This window comes from Silene latifolia, chromosome 5, assembly GCF_048544455.1.
Source record: "Silene latifolia isolate original U9 population chromosome 5, ASM4854445v1, whole genome shotgun sequence".
NCBI classification, from domain to species: domain Eukaryota; kingdom Viridiplantae; phylum Streptophyta; class Magnoliopsida; order Caryophyllales; family Caryophyllaceae; genus Silene; species Silene latifolia.
In genome coordinates, this window is record NC_133530.1 from 84922624 (window position 1) to 84948339 (window position 25716).

General features: G+C 36.5%; 2 protein-coding genes across 2 annotated transcripts; one reads left to right on the forward strand and one right to left on the reverse strand.

Annotated features, from left to right (window-relative positions):
* The first annotated feature begins 3616 nt into the window (after positions 1-3616).
* Positions 3617-5594, forward strand: LOC141656206 (putative F-box protein At3g51171). The gene is made up of 3 exons (XM_074463053.1): positions 3617-3690; positions 3835-3892; positions 4013-5594. The coding sequence occupies exons 2-3, from the start codon at positions 3837-3839 to the stop codon at positions 5346-5348; spliced, it is 1392 nt and encodes a 463-aa protein (XP_074319154.1). The 5' UTR covers positions 3617-3690; positions 3835-3836; the 3' UTR covers positions 5349-5594.
* Positions 5595-21894: 16300 nt separating this feature from the next.
* On the reverse strand, positions 21895-22959 carry LOC141655680 (uncharacterized). Its single transcript, XM_074462747.1, has one exon. The coding sequence runs from the start codon at positions 22957-22959 to the stop codon at positions 21895-21897; it is 1065 nt and encodes a 354-aa protein (XP_074318848.1).
* Between the last annotated feature and the right edge of the window lie 2757 nt (positions 22960-25716).

Consider the following 25716-nt stretch of genomic DNA (forward strand, 5'->3'; position numbering starts at 1 on the left):
GTTTCCCAACTGGTTTCCGGGTTACAAGTGATCCTCTTGTGCCTTGTCTTGACCTTTGAAAGGTGCTCTATTGCCGCTCGGGTTCCATGCATTAAGGATTGAGTGTCCAACCGAGTAAAAATGCACAAGTTACCGCCATATAACCAATTGCCAATTGTTAGGAAAAGTGTACCAAAAGACCCATATTAAAAGACACGAGGGTGATAAAATCACCCTCTTAGACCGACACAATACATTACTATCATTCATCTCATTCAACTTTAAAGGATTTGACTTTTAACATTAAAGCTAATTAAAGTGAATAATTGGAAGAATTTCTTGTAAGAATGATACGAAACTTATATTTCCTCCTTTTTATATTTCTTTGCATTTATTTTAAAGTTTATATTTTTTTTCGATTTGGAACGGGAACTTTTTCAAATCTACTTGTATTATACTGGTTATGTTATATTTTGTTCTTTTTATATTTGCTTTCATTTATTTTAAAGTTTATATATTTTCGATTTTAAAAAAAAAAAAAAACTCTCTTACGGAGTAATCTATTTTCTACGCTTTTTTTTTATCTACCTCTACTATATTGTTTATGTACGAAAATTTAAAAAAGTGACATATCAATATATTTTGTTGTTAAAATGTTAAGAAATAATATACTCTGTATTTGTGATGTTGGAATATAATAGTTATACTGGTTTTTTTAATTTACACAATGAATTTAACTTCTCATTCCGGATGATTAATCAATATGCATTGTTCACATTTTATTTGTTCAGGTTAGAAGTAGGAGGACGATTATTTGAAAATTTTATTAATTTTTCGTAATTGTAATTTATTAATGTGTAATTGTATAATGTATGATTTTGTGTAAATGTAATCTTAAGTAAATAAAATTAAAATGGTAAAGAAGAGTGTAATTAATTATGTAGAGATCATGGCGGTCCCCACGTCAGAAAAAAAAAAGAAAAAAAAAATTGTAACAACCAATAGGAATCCTTTAAAAAAAACCCATCTTTTATACTATGTAGATTATGCAAAAAGCTTACAACTTTAATAGGCTTCAAAGCCGCTGTCTACTGTACTCTCGGACAAAGACTCCACATAAGTTTTCGGAATTTACTATGCTCTATAAAACTCACGCCGTACCATCAGAGGCGGCCGATAGAATTTGGGGGCCCTGTTCCAAATTTTATTATGTAAAAGACCACTTATTTATTAGCATTAAATGAATTTTTTTTTAAATATACAAATGGACTGTCTCACTATAAAACCGTTTTAACTTGTGGAAATATGTAGACAAAGTGCGAAATTAGTCAGGGTAATAGTGTAAATAGTTTAGCCCCTAAATAGTTAGCTTAAACAATTTGTGAAAAAAATAACGGTATTACTCTTTCACATACGGCTTTTACTCTTTCACATACATTTTTCCCATAATATTTCCAATCACTACCCTCCCCTCAACTAAAAAACCTTGTTCTCTCTTACTCCTAAAACCTAATTAAATTTCACTCAAATTCTTCAAATTATAGATCTTAATTCTTGTATCGAACAATTAATCATTTCGATTGATTAAACAATTACATTAATCTGTTATTTATTACACGAAATTGCATTTTGCATGAAAAATGTATTTGTCGAAAGATTTAGTGCGGCAATATACAAAGCTGAATTTGTCGAAACTTAGCAATGCATCACATTTCATTGTAAATATTTCTTGCCAATATTATATTTCAATCAAATTGTCATTGTCATTCAAGATCTGATTGTCTTTTCCTTTATTTTTTTTCCAATTAATTAGTATTTCATTCATAGGAGAACATGAATTGGCTGGGGCTCACGACAATAGTCGTTGGTTGGGGGAAAACGGATAAAGTATGTGGTCAGCCTCTGGGAGATGGGTCGCTGGTGGGTAGGTCGTTGGTGATAAGGGTGGTTGGTGGTGGTCAGGTAGGGGAATGAAGGTGGTGACAGTGGCGGAGAAGGGGCGACATTTATTACTCCGTATTTGATGGATAATATGGGAGATGAGGGATGAGAGAAAATTGAAAATAAGAGGGGTAAAAAGGTAATTTCTGTATGTGAAAGAGTAAAATGTGTATGTGAAAGAGCAACACCCAAAAATAAAGGAGAAGTTGAGGCCCACAAACCAACCAAACTAATTGGAAAAATTGTCATTAGTAAAAGTCGAACATGTGACCTTTGGAAAGGAAGTTAGGAATTCTACCACTTTAGCAACTCCTACAACAGGAGATGTAATTGCAGACGTTTATATAAGTATTGAGGCCCTTTTCTCTGTTGGGCCCTGGCTCCAAGAACCGAATTGCACGCCCAACGGGCCGCCCCTGTTTAAGGTACCATCAAAGGTTTGCTTAGATAAATAGAATTTTATGTTCAAGATCAACTCAATCACGTTGATGGAGTTCACAGCTATGTAAGACATGCCCACCTAATGTTCGGCCTCCCGTCCCAACATACGGTCTGAGCATCAGCAAGATACGACATTTACTCCACTGCTACCTTTCCTTGTGCATCCGCCCTACAACCCCAACCTTATCTCACCACTCTCGAATAGAACAACGTGGGTACTGATTTTCACATTCGCGTTCGCCAGAAGAGTCCACAAATTACCTCCCGCTTCATAGCTCTCATAACCGATAATCAAAGTATAATAAATGATATTATCTTGTGAATAGCTGAAAATGTCTAAATCACTAATTTTTTTTTTTCAAAAGATGAGTATTATACTAAACCTAATGAACACATAAATGAGTTAGACGATTAGTTGAGCAAAAACCTATAGAGGGTATATTTATACCAACTTCCAAGATACTGGACCAAACTGTAATGCATTAGACGTATAAGGAGAACATATTTAAGATACTCCTAAACTTGAAACCACAAGCAAAGAAACAAAGCTTGGAAGATGAATTCAGTTTCAAGATTGAGCTTTACCTTAAATAAAACAGCGGCCTTCGGTGCTGAGATTATGGCAATACTTTTGTAAGAAAAAAAAATCATAATCCCGTATAAAACCAGGTTCAAGCTGTCCTTAACAAAAACAATGGTAATATGCAGATTGAAAGAGAATAAAAGTTGTTCAAAACAGAATGCATAATAATTGTATAATAACTATGTAAGGAAACTTTCTTTCTTGTTGTCAAAAAAAAAAAAAAAAAAAAAAAAAAAAAACTATATTTAATTGTTATTTATAGTAAATAAGGAGTAATCACCCCCTACTCAAATACATACTCTATTTAAAATACGGGTAGTATATCTCTTTTCCATTTAATCTTTTATAAGAATTTTGCGTTATCTTAAAATAGTTATTATTTATATTAATTATAATTTAGTTGTTTAGAAAACTTGTAACCACTAATATTGCTCGAAAATAGTGGATATGGATATGGGTTTTTAAATAGTGGATCGGGGATGTGTTTTTAAAGGTTGATTTTGGATCGAATTTTTTCCTTCGATTCGAATTCTGTTCGATTTGAGCCATAATTACCCTCCCTAAGTCAATGCCTAACTATTTATTTAATGGGTTTTTAAAGGGTCAATGCCTTATATATAGGGTTCAACACCTAAACCTTCGCATCGTACAAAGACTCTTATAAAATCAGGCCAGTGACGCAAAAGGGCATTATTATACCTGATTACGACGCCGGAGGGAACCTAAAATTGATCTTGGCATTCCAGGTTTGTCATTTTTGATTTTTTTTTTTTTTTTTTTTTTTTTTTTTTTTTGCTTTTGTTTTCTCTAAATTATTACACGTTCCATGAATTAAAATCGCTCTCATTATATTTCGTGGAAAATAATTAAAACGTTTATTTATATGATAGGGATGGCTCTCTCGTTGGATCGTAACGACTTTTTGGACTATGAAGCCATCCAAAAAAGGTCAGATTTATGTTATTTGTTGTTAATAACTGAAATCCATTCGACAATTCAATTCCAATATTAAGTACCAGAGGTCATAATTGATTCTAAACGATGTTCCGATCAATATTTGAATTTCAGGGTGAAAGAACGAGGAAAGAGACGTAACGAGGTAAACCCTATTCGATTTACCAAAGAATTTCCCGAATGTTTAATTTACGAGATTCTATCTTGGTTACCCGTAAAATCTTTGGTACGCTTTAAATCCGTATGCAAGTCTTGGCGTATTATGATTAAAACAAAGAGTTTCGTATCCAAGCATATGCAACAACGTTACTACTACCAGAAAGACGATAAATGTCGCAACTGCCTCATTGTTGCATATAACGTACTTCCTAATGAAGTTTGGTATTATCAATATTTGCTTGACGAGAAACGTAGGAGAGTCTTAGCCCATACTGAAATATATAAACGCCCACCAAGTAATCAGATATTTTGTGGGCCTTGTGACGGATTATATTACGTTTGCTGCTCATATATGAAAGATGACGGTAGACATCTATGGAACCCGACTTTGAAGCATTGTAAAATTTTACCTCCGATTGTTTCCAAACATGATCTTCCATCTAATCGATATTTTGCATTTTGGGATAATAATTACGGGTTTGGGTTTGATCCCGTGACACAAGACTACAAAGTTGTAATAATCAAAGATATTGTGGACGCATCCGATAAGCGCTTGGAAATGCCTCCCGGTGTGTTAGTCTACTCATTAAGGACCGACTCTTGGAAATATGTTGCTGATTTGCCTAAATACTACAAATTGAGGGATAACAAGTCATATGTTTTCGCAAACACAAGTCTCTATTGGCTAGCATCTAAGCCACGTTCTTGGGGTAACCAAGCGATAATCGCGTTCAACTTGGCCACCAATGAATGTCGTGAAATTCAACTACCGATGCCTCCGTCCGACGAATATGATTGCGATTACGAGTGTCTAATGGTGTATCATGGAAAGATGGCTTTTGTTAGGGTTGATGAAAAAAAGAGATTGTTTTGTGTATGGGCTTTGAAGAAGAGAAAATGGGTCGAGAAATTGAGAATGAACCTTCATTTTATGGCCACAAAACCATTGGGCCAGTGGAGAGATGGGCTGCTAATATTTGAAACTAAAGATCGTCAAAATCTTATTATTTGTAACCTTGACACATTAAAAAGTTGGGTTTTAAAGGTATGTAAGTCTCAACCTTACTATTGGTGTAATGGCATTTGTGCTTACGAGGAAAGCATTATTCATCCAGTTAATCTTGCTGAAGACGGGTCGGAGCAAGTGACGGATAATGCCACTCACAAAACGAATAGGGGGGACAAGGTGGGGGCACCCCCATGTGCTTCCCTCTCTCCTCTATTTGGGTCATTTGTGAGAGGAAATGGTATCCGTCACTCCGAAGTGACGGATATGTGCCGTCTTCAATGAGATTTTGTTTTATTCATCTTCATTAGGACGGTAATTCTTGCTTATAATTGTGGTAAGTATTATTATAATTAAGTGTTGATTTGGATGATATTGCGCGATTGTTGTTAATTATTCTCATTTACAGTGGTTGTAAATAAGAATTTGTGGAGACTTGGTGCCATTTAGTTTGGCTAATTATTCAGTACTTTCCGTTCAAGTCAATTTCAAGTAATGAGATGTAAGTTAGTAACTTGATCAATTTTATGATGAGACTTATTTTTATTCAACTTGGACAATATAGTGTTTTTATTTGTTCATTTATTCAATGTGCATTGTTTTAAACAGCAAATGCCTTCATTGATATGGAGTTTATGAGTATACAATGATTTGTGATTCAACTTAAAATTGTTATTGGTTGATTCAAATAAGTTGACTTAATTAGATAACATTTTATTTTGAATTAGAATTTGTGTTCCTCCCTCTTATTTATGTTATCACTTTTGAGGTCGCTAGTTAATTTTGAACGTGTTATTTCACCAAAAGGCCTCGACAACGATGATATTGAGTGCTTAAGTTATTCTCCAATCTCCATTGCCAAGCAACATTATTCCAAAACCTCTTTATTCAGCTCAATTTTTGGGTCCTTAATTAATTAGAGAACAATTAATCCAAGTATATGACATAGTGGCCGGGGATGGTCTTAATATGGGGTAATGTTACATATATTGAGAGAATCCACCTCAAAAGTTACCTCAAAGAGTGGTAGAGCCCAATTCTATATAAACCCCACATAAGTCTCTTTCATGACCAATGTGAGACATTTGCAATGGATCGTATCATTTCACCACGCTCCGCATCCAGGCGCCCTCGCCTGCTGGCTTTGATCCACTATTTAAAAACCCGTATCTACTAATATGAATTAAATTCTCAAGTATGTCTCTTTTATGTTTTAATTGGTATGTTAATAATCATCATAAAGATCATTGTGTTTTTTCGGAGTTTTAAGGGTAGAACATATGCTTAAACACATTTTCTTACGTTTGTTTTCGTAATTAAAGCACCCGTCATAAAGAAATAAAAAAAACTAATTAAATGATTGAGATGGAGATGAAATGTGGTTGATTGCAAACTATTTACACTCAATGAATCAACGTCATTCCTTTCATTTTTTTTTTTTTTTTTTGCTGTTAGGGACAATGGCTTCCCTTCAAATTATGCCGAAAAGCTTACAACTTTAATAGGCTTCAAAGCCGCTGTCTACTATACTCTCTAGAGATGGCAATGGGTCGGGTTGGATCGGGGTTTGCAAGATCCAAACCCGATCCACTTACTTATTGGATCACAAATCCATATCCATGCCCGATCCATATCCAAAATATTAAAATCCATACCCGATCCGTTATACTTTTTTCAAATCCATACCCGCTCCAAATCCATACCCGATCCACCACATAATCCAAAACCCAATACGAAACTTGATTTGACTACATAAAAATTTAATCTTATATAAGAAAATTTAAATTTCAAGGTTAATAAAGCCTAAATTTTCAATAATATCCACTTGGATCGGGTTCGGGTATGAATGGATCGGGTTTGGATTTGGTTCGGGTTTTTCAATAGTGGATATGGATATGGGTTTTTAAATAGTGGATCGGGAATGGATTATTAAGTAGTGGGTTTGGATCGAATTTTGTCCTTCGGTTCGATTCGGGTTCGGTTCGGTTTAGGGCATAATTGCCATCCCTAATACTCTCGGACAAAGACTCCACATAAGTTTTCGGAATTTACTATGCTCTATAAATAGAATTTTATGTTCAAGATCAACTCAAACACGTTGATGGAGTTCACAGCTATGTAAGACATGCCCACCTAATGTTCGGCCTCCCGTCCCAACATACGGTCTGAGCATCAGCAAGCTACGACATTTACTCCACTGCTACCTTTCCTTATGCATCCGCCCTACAACCCCAACCTTATCTTACCACTGTCGAATAGAACAACGTGGGTACTGATTTTCACATTCGCGTTAAGTGAGCTATGAGAGCTCGAAAAGTTCCTCTTTTAAAAGTATATAAATTTACTTCTAGGTTATAGAAAGGTTTATTACTATATTGAAATACTCATATTTAGAGAAGACAAAATTATGTTTTACCACCTAATATGTTTTATTTTTTTATAAATTACCACCCATTTTGTTCAACTTCACAAATAACCACCTAATTTTCATGTTTATTCACGCCAATCTTACTTATTTTACATTATTGTGACGGTTTTGCGTAATTATCGACTCGATTTCATTTTAACGACTCCCGAATATTTTCGGGACCAAACTACCCTCGCTAAATACTAATTACCTTCCTATAATCCCTACTTATTTCTATCTCGCGCGCGCGCACACACAGACACACACATCAAACCAATTGAAACAAAACTGCAAACCCCCAACGTCATCTTGAATCATCATAATCATCTATCTTTTGAGTCGATTATTATGTCATTTTGTTGTGCTATGAGTCATTTGGTGGCATTTTGTTTGATAAAGAGGTCGCCGGTGGTTCAAAGGGCGGCTTGTGTGGCTCGGACTTCTGGGATAGTGGGAATAGGGTTTTGGGATTGTAGATCTGTAGGAGTAATTCATAAGGGAGTGGTAAGGTAAGATCTGTGGGCGATTGTATTAATCCGAGTCAATGAGACTGATTCTATAAAGACTGAGTGAATTTGAATCGTGGTTTCATCACTTGTGTGAGTTTATCACCATTTATTACCATAAAAAGGATGATTCTAATTGGTCCTTTGTTTTTATTTTGGATCTGTGACTCAATTAATTAATGTTTGAGTCCTTTTGTTGGCTACTTACTTCACATGAACAGATGCACTTGTCCTAATAATCGACTCAAAAGATAGAAGATGATGATGATGATGATTATTCAAGATAATAATGTTTTCTGGGTTAGTTTAGGGTTTTGTTTCAATTGGTTTAATGTGGGTGAGTATGAAATAAGTGGAGATTATATGTAATTAGGATTTAGTAAGGGTAGTTTGGTCATGAAAATGAGCGGAAGTTTTGTCATGAAAATGAGCGGAAGTCGTTAAAATGAAATCAAGTCGAAAATTACGCAAAACCGTCACAATAATGTAATTGGTGTGAATAAACATGAAAATTAGGTGGTTATTTGTAGACCTGGCAAAATGGGTCAGACCCGAATGACCCGACCCGAAAAGGCTGACCCGAGATCCGAAAATGACCCAAACTTGCGTGACCCAAATATGACCCGAAACCCGAACTAACCCGGCCCGACCCAGACCCGACCCGAACATTGTTTGACCCAATGTTGACCCGACCCGAGGTGACCCAATCCGAAAAGACCCGACTCATAACTGAACTGATTCCAAATGACTTGAAGTGACCCAAAATGACCCGAAACGACTAGTATTAACTCATATTAATACTATATATATCAAAATAAAGTTTCATTGGTTACAATAATCCCTAATAAATAGTTAAATTTGCAAAATAGTATTTCTTAATCAAAATAGTATTAACTTAAATGCTTAGCCATTAACTCAAAAGCAACCCGACCCAAAATGACCTATACCCAAAAATGACCCGACCCGAAATGACCCGACAACAGATCACCCGAAATTGACCCGAAACCCGAAAGTGACCCGACCCGACCCAACTCGACCTGAAATATGTGACAGACCCGAAATGACCCGACCCAAACTGACCCGACCCGTACCCGACCCGAGTGACCCGTTTTGCCATGTCTAGTTATTTGTGAAGTTGAACAAAATAGGTGGTAATTTATAAAAAATGAAACATATTAGGATTTAGGTGGTAAAACATAATTTTGCCTTTAGAGAATACAAAACTCACAATCTACAAATATTTGTAGTTCATTTAAATTGCCCGGTCCAGATGGTATTCCTGGGTCTTTTTTTATCAAAAATATTGGTTTTATATATATCAAGGAAGAAGTGACGGCTGCGGTATTATCTATGTTTTTTTTTTTTTTTTTTTGACAACTGTAAATGAAAGTTCTACAGTCTCATGGCTTGACGAGCCAGGCCATGCGCTAAGATATTAAGATGTCTTGGAATAAAAATAAAAGACAAACAATGAAAAAAGCTAGAAATGCTCCGCATATCCTCTAAAAGATCCGCAATTAGGTGGTCCGCCTTTTCCACCCCTGCAAGTTCATAGATGAGCTGTAAGCAATCCGTCGAGATCTGCACATGACGATGCCCCCCCCCGAAGAAGCCCAAAAGAGAACATTCCGCACCCCCAGCGCCTCCGCTTGCATTGCTGATTCCGCTCTAGTTCGCATTTGCCAACGTTTCAGTTCCCGGCTTGTCCAATCATACATAAGCCACCCATCCGAAAGCTGCCGCATAATTCCAGTTCCAACTAGCATCCACTTTAACGCGGATAGTGTTACAGTGTTCTGGGTTACCCACCATCCGGAAAGGAAAACCATCCTTAACCGCAGATTGAATGTTGTCAAGAGCCACATCACATGTCCCTCTTGGATCAGGCTTGAGTCGTGCCCCATCATCATGATTAAAGAGAATGTGAACTTTTTCCCTAATCAAATTAAATAAGAACCCGGATATAACCTGCGAATTTAGAGTGATACCATCAAACTTAACCCTATTTCGAAGATTCCACAGACCCCACATAACTGCCATGAACATTATCGTCCGCTTCTTTCCTCCTTCCCCTCTAGCTAGGTAGCTAACCCAATCAATAATCCAGTCACTAATGCTGAGTAACCCGACATTTTCAACCCTTATACCTAAGTCCGAGCCTGCCCAAATCCTGCCTGCAGTAGCACAATCTCGAAAAATGTGCTCAACCGTTTCCAATTGTCCTTGATTCGTCCCGCACATGCCACAATTGACACCCACTTCCAGATTTCGCTTTTGCAGTTCCTGACCCACTGGAAGTGTGCTCGATAACATCCTCCAGATAAGGATTTTCCAGCCATTTGGAATTGGGAGATTCCATAGTTGTTTCCTGCAGAAATCCTTTCCCCTTTCTCCCATTCTAGCTTTATCTTTCTGGGAGCCATTCCGACCGATGTAATCTTCAAAAGCCAGCCCGTACCCACTCTTAACAGTGTAATTCCCATCCCTCATGGGAGGCCAGAAAACCTTATCCACCATCTGCACGTTTCGTAGGAATTGCCAAAATCCTGTCCGAATACCCCTCCTTGAAAAGTGACCGAACATAGGGTTCATTCCAACCCCCATTTGGCAGTAAAAGATGGCATATCTGTAGGTTAGCCAAGTGCACGTCATTAATACCAAGCCAGCAGTCTCTTGGTTCGGGGCATACACCCCCGACCCACCGGGCTAACCATATGTTTAAAGTTGAGTTTCGCCCCTGCTTCCAGCCCATATGCGCCTTGACCAATTGAAGTCCATAAAGTATACTACGGACACCCCCACGACGCACCAGTTCCCTTGATGTGAACACTGCTACTAGTAAAAGTGTCCATTCCAAATAATTTGTGACGAAAAATCTTGCTAAACAGAGAGGTGTCTCCAGATACTAATCTCCAACCATGCTTGGCCAACAAAGCTTGATTTAAGCACAGAACATTACGTATCCCAAGGCCTCCAGTACTCTTAGGGAAACTCAGGAAATTTTTACTACACCAGTGAATATTCTTCCCTAGCTTACATCCCGTCCACCAAAATTGTGCCAAAAGAGAGTTAATCTTTTTTGCCACACTTACCGGAATCTTGAAGACCGATAGAAAGTAATTAGAGAGATTTGATAGGACTGATGAAATTAGAGTAAGTCTTCCCGCTGGTGATAGGAAAATTCCATTCCACGAAGAGATGCGTTTAGTAATGTTCTCCACCAAAGATTTAAAAATACCTTTTTTTTTATTCCTGAAACTCTGCCGGAATACCAAGATATTTCCCAATTCTTTTATTTGCCCTGATCTGAAAGACCTTTAACATATTCTGAGCCTTAGCCAAGGTAGTGTTCGGGCTGAAGATGATACCTGATTTTGTCGGATTTATTTTTTGCCCTGAAGCCTCACAATATTCATTAATAATGCACATGAGATTATCAGTCGTTTTACCCTTGTCTTTCAAGAAGAATACCGAGTCATCAGCAAAAAACAGGTGTGTAATTGGACGTACTCCCCTGCAAAGTTGAAAGCCATGAATCCGTCCCAAATCATGGGCATCATCAATATTCGCTGCAAGGACCTCCATGCATAAGATGAAGAGATAAGGTGACAGCGGATCTCCTTGTCTCAACCCACATAACGGTCGGAATTGAGGTAGCGGCTTCCCATTAAAGAGGATTTCATAACTTACTGTAGTAACACAGTGAAGGGTAATATCCGTATAAAACCCATCATTTGAAGGATTATAACGCAAATTTAATACGTGATTTATAGTCATAAACGAAAACAACAATGAAACGATAAAGATAAGAATTAACCTTCGGTCCTAGTGCAAATTGGCAATGAGAGATCAAAGTAGATCTCCTCCTAAATGATGCACCCAAGATCGTCCGAGAAATGCCCTTGTGCTAGAAAGAATCCTCTAATTGCCTTGCAATATTGAGAGGATTGTTTTGTGAGTTTTCGTTGGATGAGAGATCCGGATTTTGAGAGGCAATTTTCTCAAAACCCTAAAATTTTGTGTAAAATGAATTAGGTTACAAAAGAGAGGAGAACCTCTCTTTTGTTCTCTCTCAACCGGCCGGCCATGGGCTCTCTTGGGAAGTGGGCTTCCACTTCCTTTTAGTTTTAGCTCATGGTCTGGTTCGCAAATCGCTAAAATGTATACGACGGGTTTTTAATTATAAATTGTCATCGGTTATCGGTAATTAAAGCATCAACTAATAATACGGGTTAGTTGAATTATTAATACTTGTCCGACAAAGACAATATGGTATAATTAATTTATTCAATATACATTAATCAAATATAAAATGCTTATATTCAATTTACGAATTAACTGCTTAATTCGCCTTAGCCATTATTATTTAATCCGTATTAAATAAAATATCTCAACATCACATTTTGACTAATTATTAGTCAAATAACTCAGACTAACTGGTTAGTCAAATTTGGCATCTACATGACTGTATTTTCATACCGTCACATCTCTCAAACGTATCCTATAGGTGTGACTTTTAGGGACCAGTTGATCACCGCCATCTGTATGACAATAACGTCAAACTTATCCAGCAACCCAACCGTTATTGATAAACGTGGACCAACTGATTATGATACAAAAGTATACCCTTTGATCCTTTTAGAGATTTATAAGTCCTTGCACTAACTGTAAAGGACACCAGCCCCAACACACAGTTTATAATAAGCCTTATCAACTTCTGGGGGAAGCCAAATTTTAGTAACACCGATTCCAGAAAATCCCATCTTACCCTATCATAGGCTTCCATGTTTTCCCCTTTTAAACCTCGAAATATTGTGAATCGCCTCATGCGCCAATAATATATAATCGTTAATGCTTCTACCTGGCAGAAAGGCATTTTGTGATACACTTACCAGGGAACCCTAACTTTCTCCATCCGATTTGCAATACATTTGGTAACAACTCGTATTATCACATTACACAGACTTATAGGGCGATAATCCGAGACCCCTTCTGGTGTATCAGTTTTTGGAATAAGGGTAATAAAGGCTCTATTAGTCTCCCTCAAAACCCTACCAGAGTTGAATATGGAAAGTACCGCATTGGTAAACTCACCTTTAATAAGCGACCAGCATTTTTGGTAGAAGCAAGCTGGTATGCCATCCGGACCCGGAGCTTTAAAAGCCCCCATTTGGAAAACAGTGTTGGGAAATGTGTCCTCAACAATAGTGCGATCACATGATTTAAATATCATTATTAAATCTCATTTTAAGAATACATGTGGGATGTAATATTTTACAGTCAACTGGTCCACACATATCGGTAATGATTGGCTGACTAGAGTTTGACATTACTGTCGTGCGACGGTGGTGATCAGTTGATCCCCTTAGGTCATACCTATAGGGAAATACTCTTAATTGATTAATCGTATACTGATACGAGTTAATTAAATTGCTTAAAATTGACGGATGATTTTGTGAGTATAATTTACGTATCTTATTGTAAATGTGATTAAATAAGACACGGTCTAAGTAATCGAATTATTTTATTACTTGGATGAAATTATTGTTTACAGAAACAATTGAATCGGAATGAATAAATTATTATAAATACAGAATGTTGTAGTCTATAATTTGGAAACATTTTTGGTACAAGTAATTACGAATTACTAGTCGATTTTGTAAATGACATATTTTATGAGTATGTTGATTTTTAATATGATTAAAGATACATTACATTGTGACATGTCATGTAACATGTCACATGTGACAAATTTGACAAATGACAAAAATAAAATGGATTCTCCATTTTATGTCTTAAAAACCGAAAATGGGAAGGGTGTGTAAGAGTTGTATTGTGTTTTTATCTTGAGTGGAAAACACAATTATCATATCTAATTAGTAGCCTTGCACACCTACCTTTTAGAGAAGAGCAAAAATGAAATGCATTGGGCATTCTACCCAAGGCAATTTCGGCCACTCCACAAGAAAAGAGAAGTGAGCTTTTCTCTTTGATTATTCATTCAATCTTCCCATCTAATTTTCTAGTGTAAGAAAATTCATAAAATGCTCTCTACAATCTTATGAGATTTCTAGAGAAATAAATCACAAAATTCCTCTTCTCTCAACCGAAATATGTGAGAGTACAAAAACATTTTGTGTCATATTTTTAAGTAAGACTAATTTTAATACTAGATCATATTATTTTAGTCTTTAAGATGTATTCCTTGGGTATATGCTTTTGGGAGGGATTCTACTCTTGAATCCTTGTTCTTCCATTTGGAGAGCTCAAGAACAAGTGAGTAGGAGGACTCACTTGTGCCCATAAGAACCGAAATTACAATGTAAGGGTGATTTCTTCTCTACTTTATTATATTGTTTGCATGCATAAAATCCACTTTTAATTTTATGACAAATTAATTTCGACATATATGAGTATGTTAGTATGTATATGAATCTACATTTCCTTTAATTGGTATCAGAGCCAGGTTGTTTGCATGCAAATTGGTTAAAAGTTTTTCCGAGTTATATGAATAACAAAATAAAACTTGTAAAATTTGTGTTATTATGATATATCACGAAATTATTACATGCATGTTAATATTTCTGGTCCTAAAGTGTTTTAGGATATTTTGGTTAATTTTTCGGATTTTTATTGTTCATATTTTACAATAATGGCATTTAAATGTGATTTTATGAGTAAAAATGTCATTTTTGGTCTAAAAATAGCTATACTTCGAATTTTCACTTGGTTTTTGGATATGTTGTCACATATATTATTTTGAGATAACCTGCAAATTTTCATAATTTTTGGACTTGTTATGCTCGAAAAATGAATTTTTCATTATTAAATTCGGATTTAAGAGAAAAATAGGTTAATATGAGTTAAATTTCGAATATGGTCATAGAAAATTAATATGTTGTCACATGCAATTTTACAAGATGTGTGTAAAATAATTGGCTATAAAGAAGTCTTTTAGCATGATTTATGAATTTTTGAAGAAAAATAGCATAAATAGTGACATTATTAGTTGGAAATTAATAAAACATAATCTATGACTTAGGAAAAACGTCTAATGTTGCATTTTATTGTATTTTTCAGATCTAAAATTGAAAAGTTAATGAAAATAATTTTTCCATGTTTTTTATGATTATTTTATTAAATATCGATAAACCGCAACATTGTTTTTCCGGAAAATTTGCGAAATTTTTAACCTAAGATTTTGAACATTATGAGTGTCATGGATTTTTTTCCAGAATGTTCATGAATTTAAATTTTGAATTTTGAATTTATTTGAAATTTTTGGATTTATTTGAAGTTTAATAGCTTATTTTTGTATTTTTAGTCCTTTTATGAACAATTTTGTAAATAAAAGTTAATTATGGTCAAATTACTAGTGGAGACTATATTTTGAGTCCTAAGAGGTTAGGGTAATTAACTTATGCATAAATATGAGTTTATGCATTTTTTGTGATTATAAAATGTTGAAATCACGCAAATCCGTAAAAACCGAGTAATATACGATATTGGCTAATTAAAAGGCGATTTAGCATAAAAATTGAGCATGTTCATACATATTATAATGCTGCATTTTTCTTTATGATTGTCATAATTTTAATTTATGTAATTTTGAATTATGTAATTTTACTTAGTATGGCCTTAGATTTTAATTGGTATTTCCCGAAATGTATGGGAATATCGATTCGGTTGTAATTTTTATTGTGATCTCGTATCACCGTTTTGTAATTTAATAGATTTATTTTATTTTAGTTACAAACGTATAAATAGGAAATTATGTAATTTATTATGTAATTTTATTCATTCCGGAGTTCCAAAAGACGGATTTCTTCAAGAATGGCGATACATAAAGACGGTGTTACCTCGAGATGTGTGCCACAACCGAAGTTCAAGGGACCAATGGAGTTGGTTTCCGAATATGTAATAGATTAAATAGTTTTTCTATTTTAGGAAAGGCCATACTAGGATTTATTTATTTTATGCTTGCATTTTATTTTATGTCGCATGCATCGCTAAATCGCCATAACTAAAACATGCATCCTTATTTTATCGAGTTTATCGACCGTGTCAATTCGAATTATCGTAGTTCACCGCTTTAGTTCACTTAAAACGTGATAGATAATAAATTGACATGACCTCTCGCTAAAACAATTAATTGAGACATAGCCTTACCAAATAGTAGAAACCATGAAAACCTATTTCGCGAGGGAGTGCACTCGGCCCTACCGGGGTACAAACCTTGTTACGTAGGGGAAGTGGGTGATGAGTGTTAATCCACCGAATTCATGTTGATGAGGGTTTCATCGGCCATACCGTGCCCAAGTTGATGTGGATTTGGATCATGGACACACTTATTCGAAATTTGGATTGAGCTCAACGGAAGTATTCGCGACCGTAGTTGCATGTGTTCCGGGCTATAGATAAATATTAGAGTAATTTTATCGACCAAGAGTTCTAAAAGTAGAATCGATTAAAGCGTTAATCCACCGAGTTATATTGATAAGGGTTTCATCGGCCATACCGTGCCCAAGTTAATATGAATTTGGATCTTGGAATCATTTATCATAGTTGGGTAGAGGTCACTATGTAAATGCTTTACTTGTTATTTACAAGTATTAATAAAACGATAAATGTCAAAGTTTTCCATTATTCCGTTATCATATTGTTCTATTTCTTTACCACAATTCATATACGATATCATTTCGTTTTTGATTCAAAACTCCATTAAAACATCGTAACTAAAGACAAAATTTGAATTTTCTTCTAAAGACCTCGTATTAACCATTGCTAAGGATCTCTTGTAAAGAGTATAGATTAAAGTTATTCATTATCAAACAGGTTTTTGATTCTTGACTAACACTTCTACTTACAATGGACTATGTTTCATGTACTTAAATGAATTAAGTACATCAAAGCGATAAATTGTTTTGGTAATTAGTTTTGTCAGAATTCGAAATTGACCAAAATAACGCAACCACTTCAATGAAAGTTTTAAGACTAAAACGAACAAATGAAGAGTGATCTTCATGAATTCAACTTTGCTTCTCAAAGCAAAGACTCATTGAATTAAGTGGGAGCATTCTCTTAAACCGTTAAGATAAGGACGAGGTTCAAGAAGTAAAGATTATAATGGAATTGATACAAGGTAATGTTAAAGGTAAAGTTGTTGAGAATGACGATACTAAACCTATCAATCCCGACCGATAAAGTTTCCATTGTCTTAAATGTTAGACACGAGAAAGGAAACTACCCCAAATTATTGAAGAATCAACAAGTTAGTTGTGTGACATCTAATGGGACCTTCTTCGTTAAGTGTTTATTTGGTAAAACATAAGTTTTGCTAGTATTACTTCGTCAATATTAGAAACCGGTGGTGGTTTTCATCATTATGTTTGATACATAGGATGATTAGAATATGACGACTAGCAACAATGAAGTCGAGAGATAGAGTAATTGTGTACTCAATCTAGTTTTTGGATTTAAAGTTGTACTTAATTGTGACTATTAAGTGCATAAACTCTAAATAAGAATATAAACTTGTTAAGATACAAAAGAGGTTTTCACTTTTGTGACCCTATACACCACGATTTGATGTATGGCTAGCCCATCATCAAGGTGAGTATATTCTAAACCAAACTAGAATGATATGTCATGAAGATGATACAAGACTCAAATTGGTAACCCAAGATTAAACCTTAAATTTTGGAATGATGAACGCAAAGAGTTATCGAGTACTCTTGAAGCCATTAGATTGTTAATGGTTTATGCGTATCTTGTATTCAAAGCAAGATGTCTCGTGCCTTTTGGTTGAAAAGGAGATCGAGGTTGTAAATCAACGATCCAAAATAGGTTGATCATTATCTTTTACCAACGATTTAAGTTGACACTAATATGTTCACTTAATAAGGTAAATAGAGAAATCTTTGAAGAATTTCAAAGAGTTCAAGTAATCACGATTTAGTCGTGATGGGATTATCAAAGTGAAGACTTTGATATAAGCCAAATGAATTGTGATATAGTATCACAAATTAATCTCTCTTAACACGCATTATGGGATAATGTATGATTGATAAGAATTCAAACGCTATTCGATAAGGTTTGGACTTTGATCAAGTTACTTTGAGTTACTTGATCCTTTTGGGGATTTTATCATTTTGTCTAGATTATTTTTCCACTAAATCGAATCATATGTGATATGAAATGGTAAGGGTACCATGTTTGTAAGTTTTCACAAGAAACAAATGCTCATTTTTCCCTCTTAAATTATCACGAGTACGACGGGTTTGCGGCTCGTGAAGTGTCTTTTTCTAAAATACAAGTTTATTTTTAGAAGACAGAGGGGGAGAAATTATTCAAGAGCCACAAAGAATGCCACAGAGAATGTTATGTCGCAAGAAACTGGTCTTTCTTGGCTACATGAGACGTTTTGTGTAAGACATTGTTTCTTTAAAACCTAGGAGGTTAAATTCGTCACTTGTCAAAAATGATGAATTCATGCTACTTTTAAGAAAGTAAAGAGCTTATAACTTACAAAGAAATTGTTTGATTCAAGTTGATTACTTCTGGAAAGTAATGAACATATGACTTACATAAGAGTGTTTAAGTCACAACTCAATACAAGGCTTAGAGCCATGACAATCCGAAATAAAAGGCTTGATTAGTGACAAAGGGTTTTGCACTAATAAAGAGATATTTCAAAGTAAGATTGGTTGCAAAGGGTTTTGCACTAGTTGAAATGCTTAAGTCTATTAGGATCTTCTTAGGGATTGTGTTTCATTATGAAGTTATGAAATACATAGCGAGTAAATCTAAAACCCACTTCTTCAATAGAAGGAATGTATTCAATACATATCATGAGTTTAGTCGATTCTTGCAATCCTAAGATAATGTGAAACTTAAGAGAGGGTCTTAAGTAGAACATCAATGAGTTCGAATCAACATTTTGATCATGTGATAAAACATTTCTCGATAAGTCGAGAAGTTGTGTTTATACATGAAGTTTAGTGGGAGTTACGGAAATTTTAATTAGTCCGATATGTGGATGACATATTGATCATTAGGAATGATTTAAGACTTTTGGAGTATTATAATACATCTTGAATATCCGGATTTATGAAGATAAATCCACATGATATTAGCGTCAGTAAGTAGTCTTATGTTGATCAGATTCATGACTAGTTCAATTAAATTGAACATATTTGATTGATTCCATTTGCTTCCGCTGCCGGATCAATTAAATGAGTAAAGATGTATAACACTTCATATACTTTGAGTATGATGAATTTTTTTCAAAATCGAATTTAAGTGATCTTTATAAAGTAAGCAATAAAGATTACCCTTAAGTGCTTGCGAGTAGTATTAAGGCTATAAAGCAAAGTGTTTATGATGCAATATTGTGTAAGGGTGTTACACAAGTGACAATTGACAATTGAGATTGCGCATGGTTTCCGACAAAACCATAATCAAAACACATTAAGATGGTTAAGATACCATTGTGGCTATATTAATTAAGAAGTAGATTTTCTAGAATCGTTCTAGGAAATAAAGAACAATGAGAGATATTTATAACGGAAATTGAGTACACTTGCGATCATGAGATGTGCAAGAGGGATGGGTCCCGCACACTGTGAAAACAGTGGGAGCTATTCTTAGGCTAGAGGACCTATGTCTTGATTGGATCTCGACACGTACTCGAAAAGTTTTGTAATGCAAATGTATACATTACAAAGGAAAACGAGTATGTAGTAAGGTTGAGTAAGGTACAAGAAATTGATAAAACCTACTAACCAAAGCCTTCTCAAAGGCTAAACATGATGAGTCATGTCATTTCAATTGAATTGAAATGAACAACTACGTACAAGATCAAATTAGATTATAGAATATGAAATAGTAATCAGGCATTGACTATTCATATGTGATAATCGCATTTGTCGTTCGAGTTTTATTTTTAAAACTCTTTTATTATACTTTGTTACATCCAAACGGGTTGTGGAGACAATTGAACCCCGTTAAAGTGAACACGGATTAACATTGTATTTGCCCATAGTTACTTGTATGAGGTGACGTCTCGAAGTAACTAGAGTGTGATGCGATTGATGGCAAGTTCAAGTGCCATAGAGTCATGTGAGATGACTAGTCGATCACATAGGCAGACTGTTAGGAACATTTTGTCGGGCCTTATGACCGCTTATAGAGTTCTGGCAATTTATATAGCCCGGTCGTGGCGAGAGCTGCTATAGTATTCAAATGAGTCGATTCTTTTGACTAAAGACTATTCACCTAAGATGGCTCGGTTTGATTAACTTTGATTTGTGTTACTACGACCTTCGTAAATGGGGTCAAATGGGCATATTTTGGGTTATGATGGTCTGTGGCCAGTCAAGGGAATGAGTGCGATAGGAATTGTCCATCCCCTTGTCGTGGTTAAAACAATATCTCGGGGCCACTCGAGGAGTAATGAATCGAAATGCGTGGCCACGCTCGGAAAGTATCTATGATAGATAAGTCCGGTCAATCGCTTATTCTCCGGATCGAGGAAACCACTCTCGATATGATCACTTGCAAGTACGACCTGAAAGACACCTTGCATTGAGTGGGAGATAGTAATAGGACAAGAGAATTGGTGACGCACACTTGTCGAGGACAAGTGGGAGATTGTTGGGAAATGTGTCCTCAACAATAGTGCGATCACATGATTTAAATATCATTATTAAATCTCATTTTAAGAATACATGTGGGATGTAATATTTTACAGTCAACTGGTCCACACATATCGGTAATGATTGGTGACTAGAGTTTGACATTAACGTCGTGCGACGGTGGTGATCAGTTGATCCCCTTAGGTCATACCTATAGGAAATACTCTTAATTGATTAATCGTATATCTTGATACGAGTTAATTAAATTGCTTAAAATTGACGGATGATTTTGTGAGTATAATTTACGTATCTTATTGTAAATGTGATTAAATAAGACACGGTCTAAGTAATCGAATTATTTTATTACTTGGATGAAATTATTGTTTACTGAAAACAATTGAATCGGAATGAATAAATTATTATAAATACAGAATGTTGTAGTCTATAATTTGGAAACATTTTTGGTACAAGTAATTACGAATTACTAGTCGATTTTGTAAATGACATATTTTATGAGTATGTTGATTTTTAATATGATTAAAGATACATTACATTGTGACATGTCATGTAACATGTCACATGTGACAAATTTGACAAATGACAAAAATAAAATGGATTCTCCATTTTATGTCTTAAAAACCGAAAATGGGAAGGGTGTGTAAGAGTTGTATTGTGTTTTTATCTTGAGTGGAAAACACAATTATCATATCTAATTAGTAGCCTTGCACACCTACCTTTTAGAGAAGAGCAAAAATGAAATGCATTGGGCATTCTACCCAAGGCAATTTCGGCCACTCCACAAGAAAAGAGAAGTGAGCTTTTCTCTTTGATTATTCATTCAATCTTCCCATCTAATTTTCTAGTGTAAGAAAATTCATAAAATGCTCTCTACAATCTTATGAGATTTCTAGAGAAATAAATCACAAAATTCCTCTTCTCTCAACCGAAATATGTGAGAGTACAAAAACATTTTGTGTCATATTTTTAAGTAAGACTAATTTTAATACTAGATCATATTATTTTAGTCTTTAAGATGTATTCCTTGGGTATATGCTTTTGGGAGGGATTCTACTCTTGAATCCTTGTTCTTCCATTTGGAGAGCTCAAGAACAAGTGAGTAGGAGGACTCACTTGTGCCCATAAGAACCGAAATTACAATGTAAGGGTGATTTCTTCTCTACTTTATTATATTGTTTGCATGCATAAAATCCACTTTTAATTTTATGACAAATTAATTTCGACATATATGAGTATGTTAGTATGTATATGAATCTACATTTCCTTTAAACAGCCCCCCTAACCTCTTTAGCTGTGAAAAGTCTGCCTAACCTGTCTCCTTCATCCTGTGTCACCCCCTGTTTGACATGTTGGAGGATATTAACAAACACCGATCCATCCCGTACGTCCGCACCATGCCCCGATGCCAAATAGAGATCCATGAAAGAGTGTTGAAATTCACCACTAACAAAATCATCTTCATAACGCCATTGACCATCTTTTCCTTTTATCCCGTGAATATGATTACGTCCTGCTCTCCCCTTGACCCAATTAAAGTAGAACTTAGTACATGTGTCCCCATCCACAGTCCACTTTAATTTTGCTCTTTGCTTCCAAAAAATCGCAGTGGCTTTGGCAAATTCCTTCACCTCATCATTTGTTTTGTCATATTCTTCACATCCTCCACCCATACATGCTAGGTTCATCCCTAGTTCAAGTTTTCTGTCGAAATCATCCCATTTCCCCTGCCATTCCGCCTTTTTATCTAGGGTCCACTTTTTAACACTATTTCGAACTCGGGCCAGCTTCCTGGTGATGCGGTAAGCCGGGGATCCCTTATCACTCGTACTCCAAACCTGTCGCACCTTTTCAAGGCATTCCTCATAATCCAGTGCCCACGCGTCTATCTTATAAGGTTTCTTACCTTCATTCTTAATGAGATTTAAATCAACTTCGATCGGGGCGTGATCAGAAATTTGGATAGGGTAGTGCTTAATACCAGAATCCGGAAAGAAGGAGAACCAGTCTTTCGATCCCAAAGCTTTATCAAGTCGCTCATAAACCCTTTGATTTCCCTTTATGTTATTGCACCATGTAAAGCGCGGTCCCTTAAAAGGAACTTCCACCAAATCATTCCTTAATTTCCATAGACTGAAATCCTCCGCTCCTTCGATTGGTCTTTGACTATTACTTAATTTATCACAACTATACTCAACTTGATTAAAATCTCCCACTATCAGAAAAGGGTAATGACATGTTTCCATCCATTTCTCCATTTCCAAAAGCACAGAGGTACGCAAACTTAAACATGGAGCACCATAAAAAAAGCACGAGATACCATAACCGTCCATTATATTTCTCGACCACAAGGATAATAAAATTATTACAAGCCTTCACCAATTTCATCTTAGCCTCATTTCTCCAACCTACCCATAAACCACCCGAAGCCCCCATGGCATCAACACCAAAATGTCTACTAAAGCCCACAGACCTAAAAATAGGGAAAATTTGGCTTGCACTACACTTCGTCTAAATTAAAAACAGGAAATCATAAAATTTACTACCTAATAACGCTCTTATTTTAGGAATTGTAGGGGAGAGCGTGTTATTGAGACCCCTACAATTCCAAATCTGGCCCATCATGGTGAACGAGGAGGTTGTGAAGGCCCAACCTCCGCAAAGCCATCCCGATATACCGCCATGCCATTCACGGAAGGAATAGAAGAATCACTTGAATCAATCATTATCACATCTTCCACATTAACCCTAAAACCCAAGGTTTGTTGTTGTTGTACCTCCCTTTGTATTCCTTGTTCCCGGCAGCTTCTCTTAGCCATCCTCTTCGGTAGCACTTAGCTTTTTCCAGACGACCTCGCCTCCTCGGGTATTATATAGTCTTGACCTCGGTACAACAATTCCTCTTCTTGGCCGCCATGATTTCCTCTTTGAAAGTCTCGGGCATGTTAGAAACGTGATAAACATCAGCTAATCCTAGGAAGCCATCAGAGGTACTCTCCACTGGTAATGCAGCAATCTGTCTGGACTTGGCACCAGTTTCAGGAATATAAAAAAACTTAAGTCTCTGCCCATGAAAAGGAGACCTGCCCTTAACCTGTCCCACCTCCCTCTCATGTGCTTCCTGCATCATTCTTTCCAATGGGATCAAATTGGATGACCCCTCATCAAGTTCTTTACCCTTCCTGGTAATAGCAGCTGAAGTAAGGGATACTGCCCCACAGTTCTCCATATCATCATTGTTGAATGCTTGCTCTCCAACCCCAGAAACACCCCCAATAGCCAGCTGTAGATCAGTATTGACCACAGTTGTACTATCAGAGGAAATAATGATAACATCATTCTCCTCTCTAGTATCAGAGGAGTCCTCAGAAGTGAAGCTGGCCTGATCATTGAGCCACTGGTGGTCAGACCACTGATTAGCAGTCCCCTGATTGTTAGAACCACCAGAATCAGAGTCTGCCCCAATAGTAGCATCATCCTGGCCTTTATCATTTGAAACCATCACATTTAGAGCATTAGCAACAGCAGCAGAATACACCTCAATCTTTGCACCCACAGCCATTGCAGCCATCTCACCCCTAGTTTCCACCTCTTCTCCATTAAAATTCACTTGCCTCGAGCTTTGTCCCACCTGCCTTGTAACAGCTCCCTCAGGATAGTGGTACCAGGAAGGTAAACCCTCAACTGGTGCCTCAAAGTTTTGGTTATATCCTCTTTGTTCAACTTCCAATTGAGCCCAATCCAAGTCTCCTTCAATCCTGTAATTTATGGCAGCTTGTATCCTTTCATCCCTATCAACCACCCCACTTAGGCTATCATGATTTGAGTAGATAACATAAGGACCCTCCGCTTGTAATTGAACTAACACCCCCTGCTGCAATAAATTCAGATCCCCCTGTCCCTCCAACTCCTGTTCCTCCAATTCCTCTCCTGCACTATGAAAACTCTCTTGATTAGTATCCTCTTCCTCCAACCATCCCCCTGCACCAGGCACCCCACCATCATTTGTCATCTGAGCATCAGTGCGCATCTCAATGTCCTACACATGGTCATCATTATTAAGACCCTGACCATCTCCATTTTCCACTCCCTGAGTGTCAGCCATAACCACATCCTCGTTTGCATTGCCATCTCCAGAAAAATTCCCAGTAACAAAACCATTGGAAGGACCCCCATGGTCCTGCCTCACAGCTCCATTAGTATTTCTACCACTCCCTATTTCCTGCCCATTACCCCCGGCACCAAACTGGAAAACCACGGGCCCAGCAAAAGACTGGGCCGTCACTGCAAAAATCATCCCCGGCAAGACCCTCCCCCCCGGTGTAGTGCCCAGGTTGAAGTCCACTACCCGTTCAGACGATTCCCATCTCCTCCTTCTCCTCGACTGTCCCCTGGCTTCACCCAACCTAACCCTTGATGACAAGAACTTTGTAGTAGATGGTGTAGCACGAAGATCAAGGTTGAACATAGTATGGCTACTATTTTCCTGATAAACTGGGAACCCCTTATCAACCGACCTATCTAACATGCCATTGATGCTAGACACCACAGATACTAAGGATTCCCTACATTGTGACCCCCGATATCCAATTTTACCACACTTGATGCAATATTTTAAGACTTCTTCATATCGAAATTGGACCCATAAGAGATAACCCCCCTCCATTGCCAAAAAGAAGCCAGACATTAAGGGTTCATTTAGTCTCAAATACACCTTCAATCTCAGATAGTCATTGTCAGGTACCAAATGAAAAGGCTCAACATGATATTGATGGCTTAGCAACTTACCCGCAATCTGTGCTACCTTCATAGTCAAGTATTCGAAAGGAAGTCCACATACCCGTACTCCAATCTCAACATACGGGAATCTTACAGTGCGAGGAACTGTATCCCTGAACCATTTAGAGAAGACCATGACTGCCCCATCAATGGTAGCAGTAGTCCTTTGCAAAAGATCTTCCCTGTCCTCCTCATCAGCACAATGAAACACGAAGACCTCTCCCATCCTAAAGACTGTAATATTACCCCTTGTAATCCACTTCCTCCTAATGACATCATTCACCAACTCAGCCTCAAACAGCCGGTAGTCC